Source organism: Solanum verrucosum, unplaced genomic scaffold (assembly GCF_900185275.1).
Source record: "Solanum verrucosum unplaced genomic scaffold, falcon-dt-bn FXZP01000176.1, whole genome shotgun sequence".
Classification (NCBI taxonomy): domain Eukaryota; kingdom Viridiplantae; phylum Streptophyta; class Magnoliopsida; order Solanales; family Solanaceae; genus Solanum; species Solanum verrucosum.
In genome coordinates this window covers 92330-101169 of record NW_026020412.1, presented here as the reverse complement: position 1 = coordinate 101169, position 8840 = coordinate 92330, and the positions used below count along the sequence as shown (strand labels likewise).

The 8840-nt window shown below is 34.5% G+C and overlaps 1 protein-coding gene across 1 annotated transcript; it reads left to right on the top strand.

Moving 5' to 3' along the window:
* The first annotated feature begins 4202 nt into the window (after positions 1–4202).
* On the top strand, positions 4203–7874 carry LOC125840703 (uncharacterized). Its single transcript, XM_049519669.1, has 3 exons — positions 4203–4625; positions 7155–7412; positions 7504–7874. The coding sequence occupies exons 1-3, from the start codon at positions 4242–4244 to the stop codon at positions 7690–7692; spliced, it is 831 nt and encodes a 276-aa protein (XP_049375626.1). The 5' UTR covers positions 4203–4241; the 3' UTR covers positions 7693–7874.
* Positions 7875–8840: the final 966 nt, after the last annotated feature.

Sequence of the window (8840 nt, the reverse complement as noted above, 5' to 3'; positions counted from 1 at the left end):
GATCTTTTTATTTAAACTGATATTTTTAAAAAAAAAATTAGAAAGGCCCACTGACATGAGCCTCGCCTTAGGTCATGCGAAGCGGCAAAGTCAATTTGCGCCTCGCTTTTGCACTTAGGAGCGCTTTTAATTTCACTGGTTCCTTCTAGCTCAATGAGCTAGTTCATGCAACCATATAGACATCTGAGAATGGTTATGCATATCTTGGGTCCTACAATTTAGGTAAGAATTTTCACAGTTCACAGAAGAGACCGGTGGGTTAAAGCAATTATAGTGGTTCCTCTGGATCGTCAAAGCGACCCTCGGGTTAGAAATTTTGTTTTAGTTGTGGAGATCCCGATCATATGATATGACACTACCCTATGCAGGGTGGTTATGGAGGACCCTAGCACAATTCTTTAGCCCCGGCTAGGTCACTGACGCCTTAAGCTAGAGGCCGATGCAAAGATCAGTTAAGTAGAGGCGGACGGATACCTAGTAAAGGTATTGGTGGTGTTATGGTTCTGAGGGAGGAGGTAGAGGTACGTTTAAGGCTGACAGTGGTGGAGGGGGTCAGTGTTTTGCTTTTCCAAGGAGATCCAATGATAAGTTTTCAGATGCGGTTATCCCATGTATCACCCCGGTCTTCCATTAATATGTGTCTGTATTGTTTGATCTAGGATCTACATTCTCTTATGTGTCTACCTACTTTCTGTTGGGGTTGATTTGATGTTTGATTGTATGTCTGTGCCTATTTAGCCCTTAGTGGTGGATTAAGTGTATCAATCATATCTTTTTAGTTTGGCGGGGTATGCCACTTGGGTAGATTTGATCATATTGGGGATGGTGGATTTTGATGTCATTTTAGGTATAGATTTTACCTTTCCTTATCATGTTATTCTAGATTGTAATGCTAAGACTGTGACCTTGGAGATGCATGGGGCCTTTTGCAGTCTCTACATCAATTGGTGACCCCATTATTGCTAGACGAGTCTATATTGTCCTATTTTAGTTTCTCATAGAGTCACTCCAGTTTACCTTGTAGAGATTGACATATTAGATTTTGATGTTATTCTTGGGATGGATTGGCTTCATTCTTGTTATTCATCAATAGATTGTCGTATGAGAGGTGACAATCCTGGTTCTAAAAAAACCTACCTTAGAAAGGAATGGTTGAAATTTAGGGCCTAGAGTCAGTTAATCTCTTTCCTAGAGGCCAAAAAAATGATCTCTAAAGGTTGTATCCATCATCTTATTCGGGTTAGGGATATTGATTCTACAACCTCTACTCTTGAGTCAGTTTCAATTGTTAAGTAGTTTCCGAAAGTGTTTCCTGATGATATTCCTAGTATTCCTCTCAAAAGGAAAATAGAATTCAGTATTGACCTTCTTCCATGTATGCAACCTATCTCTATTCCTCTTTACTTTATGGATCTAGCAGAACTTAAGGAGTTAAAGGATTCCATTGAGAGATTTTTTAGACAAGAGTTTTATTACACCAAGTATCTCACTATGGGGTGCTCCGGTGTTGTTTATACGAAAGAGGGATGGTTCACTTCATATGTGTATTGACTACCGACAATTGAACAAGGTCACAGTAAAGAATAAGTATCCTATTCCAAGGATAGATGACTTATTTGATCAAATCCAAGGTGCGAGTTTCTTCTCAAAGATTGATCTTCAATTAGGGTATCATCAATTGAGAGTAAGGGAAAGTGAGATTCCGAAGACGGCTTTTCAAACTTGGTATTGCCACTTTGTGTTTCTAGTGATATCTTTTGGGTTGACTAATGCCCCAGCGGGTTCATGGATCTAATGAATATAGTGTTCAAGCAATATCTTGATATTTTCATGATTATGTTTGTTTATGATATTTGTATTTAATCATAAAGTTAGGATGAGCATTTTGATCACCTAAAAATTAGTTTTCAAATCCTAAAGGATTGTCAATTGTTTGCTAAGTTTAGCATGTGCGTGTTTTTGCTGAGGTGATTGCATTCCTTGGCCACATTATTTCTAGTGAAGGTATTAAGGTTGATCTTAGGAAGACCAAGACAGTTTGGGTTAGACGTTGTATCATCACGTAGCTCATAGTGATGGTTGTCGATTATAAAATCTCCCAAATAAGAGTAAAGAGTAATTTATTATATGTTTATATACGTCCTTGAGTTATAATCTTTTATTTATGAACCTTTAAATAATTCATCTCTTATTATTGTTTTGTATTGAGTTGTGTTTACTTAAGTTGAGTATTCTTCCAACCTTATCAGTTCAGTTATTTATTCATTCAGTTTTATTACATACTCGTATATTCATTGTACTGATATCATTCGACCTGCATTTTTCTATGATGCAAATATAGGTTTTCAAGATCATTAATAGACGCTCTGTTGAGATCACTTTGCACTTCTTGTTAGCTTTGGTGAGCCTTCCTTGCATTCTGGAGGACTCCACTCTTGTCTTTTAGTTTAGTAGTTTTGAGGTGTCGTGGGTCTTGTCCCGACATCCATGTTGAACTATAGGGGCTTCATAGATAGTTAGTGTTGAGTTTTTGTTAGTATTTCCTTTGAACTATTTTGCAAAATATTATTATTTTTAGACAGTTTTGAGTATATAATTTTGAGATAGTTTGAGTTTTGAGATGTTTTGAGACTTTGGATTTAAATTTTGTTTTAAAGCTTAAATCTGCTTGAGTTAGTCTTCTTCTAAGTAGTCAATCAGGCCAATGATTCGCTTGGGGATCAACAATGGTTCTCCAGTACCGGCCACGCCCAGGGCGTAAGCTCGAAGCGTGACATTTATCAAGTACAATTAATAATAAGATGCACAAATGATAATTTTTTTATTGATATTATGATAATTAAATTTTGAATAAATATATTTATTTATAAGAAATTAAAAATTAATTGATCAATAAAAACAGAATTAACTCTTAACAAGTTAATTAGCTCATTCATAGAAGTTTGAAACTTGTAACATATGCTGTTTGAAGTATAAAAATTGTACTATGAAATTTGAAAGTTATTTGAAATTTTCATATTAAATTTGTAAGTAGAATTATGATATATTTTTATCTAAATAAATTTATATGGTTATCATTTCTTAAATTTAGTGAAGTTGGAATTATTTACCAAATTAACTAATAAGTACTATTTTTGTGCTTTCATTGAATTCATTTTTTTCTCATGAATTGATTTAATTTGTATTTGAAAAATGAGATAAAAAGATAATAAAAATATGAAAAAAAAAAGATAAATATTAATGCCGGTGACCTCGCCACTATTCTATTATATAAAGATTTTCTAGAAATCAAGTTAGGTGATGAAATTTTAGAGGAAATAATAAAATAATTAAAGTGTTAAATAAAATGAATGAATGGTTAAAATTAAATATATTTTCAATTTTTCACATATAGAAATGATTTTGTAAATCTAATGAGATATCTTATAACGGCACGAAGCGGGACCTTTTTCACTTGTTGAGAAAAAGTTTTGAATTGTTTTCTTTTCTATCTATTTTGCATTTTTCACTGAAAATTTAGTAAACCAATTTTTATTTTATTTGTAGAATTCAAATTCAAAGTTTCTCAATAAAGATAATTTCAGCACAAAATTTTGTCCAGAGGAAATGAGCTCCTATTTAGGTGTGGATTAACTTCTTTTAGTGAACCAGTGTTGCAAATGTTCAAATAATATACTCATTTTAATTTTTTTTGGTTAGTTTTTTTTAAAAAAATTTAAAAAATATGCTTATTAATTTTTTGACAACTCTTTAATTCTGACTTTATATTTGATATGTTTAAGATCATACAATTAAATAACAAATATATATACTTTTTTGATATATATATATTTTTTTTGATATATTTATCTTTAACATCTAATTTTGGGCATATTTTTTCTCTTAGATTGTTAAAATCCTATATTTTCATCTTTATCATCTAAAATGTAGGGCCTACGCGTATATATCAAAAAATTATAATGAAAGATACAAATATTATTTTCCTAAGATAAACATTTTTTTTATTTTTATATTCATTGTTTTAAAGTTTCTCCTTACTAGGCTTGTACTAAAGGAGGAATAATAATCGTGTTTGGTCAAGAACTATAACAAGTTTGTATTTGTGATTATAACCTCTTTATTGTTATCCATGAAAAAATTTGTGGCCATTGATGAATTGTCACACATACCCCACACACATAGGCACACATCCACATTACTGGATTGCTCCATCTCTCTCAATTCCCCAATAAGCCATTACCATGGGCACCCTATCTCCCAAGCTAGCCACCGGAATTCTCCATTTCCCGTCTCACCGCCACCACTGTAAACTGCCTTCACTCCTCCCTGTCAACTTCAATTCATCAACAGGCAACAGTTTTGGTTGTAGTAGATGTAGCAATGTCAAGGTGAAGACAGTAAAATGCAAGGCTACTGAGGTTTCAGTTGCGGAAGGGTCATCGGCGGCCAATTGGGTGCCTGTGGTTCCGTTGTCAGCACTGCCAAAAGGAGAGAGACGTGTTATTATACAAGATGGGGAAACTATACTCCTGCTTTGGTATAAAGATGATGTTTTTGCTATTGAAAATCGTTCCCCTGCTGAAGGTGCTTATAGCGAAGGACTTCTTAATGCTAAGCTCACTCAGGTTCCCTCCCCCTCTTCTTCTTTAATTTACTCCCTTTTTTTTGGGGTTTATTCAGTTGATGGAAACATATCAGTTTTTATGAGTAGTTATTTTGGGTTATAATTCCATTTGGTTGCTTTTTCTGTTCCAATCAAAGAAACAAATTGGGTGTGTTTGGTACGAAGGAAAATGTTTTCATGGAAAAAAATGGTTCTCACTTATTTTCTGGTGTTTGATTAGTAAGAAGAAATGAATGTTCAAAAGCATTAAGATATAATCTGGGAAATTACTATGACACTAGACCTGGAAATACTATAATTGGGAGTCGGGCCTCAAGTCGAGGTCGGGAGTTGGGCTTCAGGTCGGGGTCAAGGTCAAAAATTGGGTTTTGGATTGGGATCAGAACCCGAATCCGACTTGGGAATCATGTCCCGGGTCGGGGTAGAGTTTTGGATCAGGGTCGGGTGGTGAGGTTGAATGAGAGTGTTGGGAAATGTTTTCCTTACTTTATGTAGGGAAGTCATTTTCCGTAACTTTGAGGAAAATAAGTCTATTTGGAAAACATTTAGTCAAACCAAATATGTGAAAATTGAAATGTTTTCGTTCATACCAAACATAAAGTGAAAAAATATTAAAATTTGTGCTCATTTGAACAATTGTGTGAGAAATACTATGGAAGCTTTTAGTGTAGTCCTAGAAGACAATTTTTAAGTGGGGTATCCGTATTTCTTACCCTCTCTACTGTTGCAAGGTAGTAAGTTTTAGTGATTGAAAAACTCAAAACTCTAATCCAATGTGTTAAGAAAAATGTACTTGCCTAACTCAACCTCAAAAGCCATCTCATAAGGTGAGGTTTGTCCTAGACCAGAATACAATCCATTTCTTTAACCAATGTGAGTGTCTAATACCCCACTGTATGCTAGATGTACACATGTTACATGAACAATATAACATGGGAGATAACATCGAAGAATTGTCTAGCTCAAATATCATGCCAACAAAAATTGATGTTGGACTTGGTCCAAACTCAACAGTCCATAACTTCAACCAATATGAGACTTTTAAGAGAATGCTAATTTGCGGGGCTACAATATTTCTTGTGGAAGTTATTCATCTTCTCTTCACAAGGTTAGTTGAGTGGCCAAGTATGAGGAGCTGGAAATATTATTTACTTTTAGGACTTGTTTTGTCTGGAACATATAGCCCTCTTCCAGCTATATTCAGTCACTCAAACAAAATTTTGCACAGCGGTATGTTTGTGTATTACATTTTCGCACGTTTGTCTGCAAGACAAGCTATATTGGAGTAGCGTTTAGCACCTAATTTCCTTTCTATCTCCTATATGAACTGCAAAAGAAGTCAGCAAATGAATTTATATTTTTATTAGGCACATCAGTGGCACATGGTAGTCAGTTAAGTGATTTGTACATAGTGAATGTATGGGGCACCTAGGAGCCTGTTAATTTATTTGTAAATAATTATTGTGGGGGTACATTGGAATCTGTTGACTGATATGTAAATGATTTCCTTAAATTGAAGGGGAGCCTTGGCGTAATTGATAGAGTTATTGCCATGTGACCGAGAGGTTACGGATTCGAGCCATGAAAACAGCCTCTTGCAGAAATGCAGGGTAAGGCTGCATACAATAGTCCCTTGAGGTTCGGCCCTTCCCGGATCCCTGCATAGCAGGGGCTTAGTGCACCATGCACTTTGGAATTAGAATACAATTTCCTTCTTCTCCCTCAATGCTATTCTCGCTGTCTTTACCTTCGTTGCCAATTTGGGTAGGTTCTCTGTGCAGTAAAGATTCAGTTTCCTCTTCCTTAGGAGCACCATATCCGTGCAATTTGGGTTTGCGTTTGTATTACTTACTCAGGAATTCACTTAAAATTACAGCTGATGCATGATAGTTTTTGACATTTACACAGTTAAAATGGTTAAACTCTGTCTGCTGGTGAAGGCAGCAACTTTGGCACTGTGTAAATGTCATGACATAACTAGCATTCTGTTCCAATAGAACTTTTCAGCCTAAATATATAAAATGTTCTGAATTTAGTGGAGGTTAAAAATTCATGACAATGCATACATGTTGCTGAAAGTTACAAGAACAAATTGATTAGACAACAGATGAAATAAGATATGGTACAAAGTTGGCAAACCATTAATTCATTTCATTTACGTGGCTTCTGCTTGAACGATGAAATGCTACATTTTTGCAAAATTATAAAACTAGCCGGTAGCCAGGATGTCAGCCTTACCGATTTTTATAGTTCGACTTAACATATGCCTACTAAAAAGGTTTGCTTGTTTGAATGTACTTGCTGCTGCATAGAGCTTCCTTTTCATGTTAATGTTAGAATTCTTGTTATTAAATATATTGATGTTATTCTAGATGTGTCCATTACTGTCTGATATCTATTACTACGATCATGATGTTTCATGCTTCACATACATTGTGCATTTCTCCATCCTGCATGAACATGCTGACAATATGCATATTTCTTTCTGGATTGGATAATGTAAAAGCCCATAAATCTCAAATTCCTACAGGATGGATGTATCGTGTGTCCTACAACAGATAGCACATTTTATCTGCAAAATGGAGCCATCAAAGAATGGTATCCAAATAATCCTGTGCTGAGAGTCCTTACTCCCGCCTTGAGAAATTTGTTTGTTTATCCTGTTAAAACCGACGATGAGAATATCTACATCAGCATGAGAGGTGGAAAAGTTGATGCATCTGCAGAGATTGTTTTCAGTGGAAAGGCTCAACCTGGTGTAACAGCAACTGACGTGAATGTAGACGAGGTAATTGAACCAACTTAATCTTGCTTAGTTACAAACTTGTCCTATCTAGTAAATAACACATTCTGATCTGATTCTCATTATATGCATTTAGGTAAGAATGGTTATCGACGAGGGTCAAGAGGCCTTTGGGTTCACGGGAAGGAATGAACTGATAAATGGAAAAGCAGCAGTAATTGGTTTCCTGTTGCTGTTGGATTTTGAACTCTTGACCGGCAAAGGTCTTCTCAAAGGAACAGGGTTCTTGGACTTCATTTACTCAGTTTCAGATGCTTTCAAATGAAACCATTTCACTAAAGGAAAATTTTCCTACTAAGTTATACATAAATTCTTATTCCCCGTCCCTCTTTTTTTCTCCCTTTCAACTATTTCTCTCACAAATTCTTAAACCAAAACAAAGAATGTTGATCTTTGTATATGTTGTCCAACTTTACAGATTAGTGAATTATATAGACCTTTGAACAAGATACTCATTGTTCCAGTGTAGAAATTCTTCTGTTTCTTCTCTAGTACTGCTATGCAGAGTTTAACCTCTAAACAGTGACAAGGACAGTGAAGATTTTTTACACTATTTGGTAATCAGAATGACAACTACAGCCTACAGGTAGCTCGTAACTTTAAAAACAAGAATTGTTAGTTGCAACAGTTGATCAATAATAGGCTAATAGTGTAAACCAATTTTTACATTTTTAAGTGTTTATATGCATAGACAGTAGAGTTGATATCTCAAAAGCTCACTTAACTAATTAACTTTGAAAATTTATCTACCAAAGTCATTAAATTTTATTTTGTATCAATAAAATTACTTAATTTAGACCTTTATATCAATAGAATCACCTCAACTAAATTTTTTATTAAAAACAATATAATATGATAAATTATTTTTTATGTCAGGTAAACATGGATCATATCATTAAAAAATAAAAATAAACGAAGCTCATTAAGAAATTTTATCGACAAACTTAATAAGTGAAACAAATACTCTTAATGACATTACAATAAACAAATGCGCCCTCCATTTATAAAAGAATAATCTGCTTTCCTTTTTAGTCTATTTTTTTTAGAAAGAATGACCCTTTTTTCTTTTTTGGCAACAGTTTTGTCAAGGCCCAAGATAGACCCTAGGTGTAACATGGAGTATAAGACCCCGAGAGGCTCCATATGAGCCACTTAACATACATAGACAAGATAATAGAAATTTAAGAGAATTAAAAGATTATTTCAAAGCATAGAGTTTTATAAAACGAAGCGGAATCTAACAAAGTCTCAAGCCATCTAGTACATAAGAAGAAATCAGGACGTAACCCGTACATCAAGTTCAAAACTGAAATGAAATGACATAATGAAATAAAGGCTTGGTCATCGAAGTTTGAGGACACACCAATCCCCCAACTTCAACTAATAGACCCTAGCCAGGGAAGTGCGAGTCTG

What these genes read in the sequence shown, in the direction of transcription:
- LOC125840703 (XM_049519669.1), top strand. Translation starts at nt 4,242, where the DNA reads ATGGGCACCCTATCTCCCAAGCTAGCCACCGGAATTCTCCATTTCCCG. An exon ending in TTAATGCTAAGCTCACTCAG is followed by an intron (nt 4,626 to 7,154) that starts GTTCCCTCCCCC and finishes AAATTCCTACAG; the next exon opens with GATGGATGTATCGTGTGTCC. An exon ending in CTGACGTGAATGTAGACGAG is followed by an intron (nt 7,413 to 7,503) that starts GTAATTGAACCA and finishes ATATGCATTTAG; the next exon opens with GTAAGAATGGTTATCGACGA.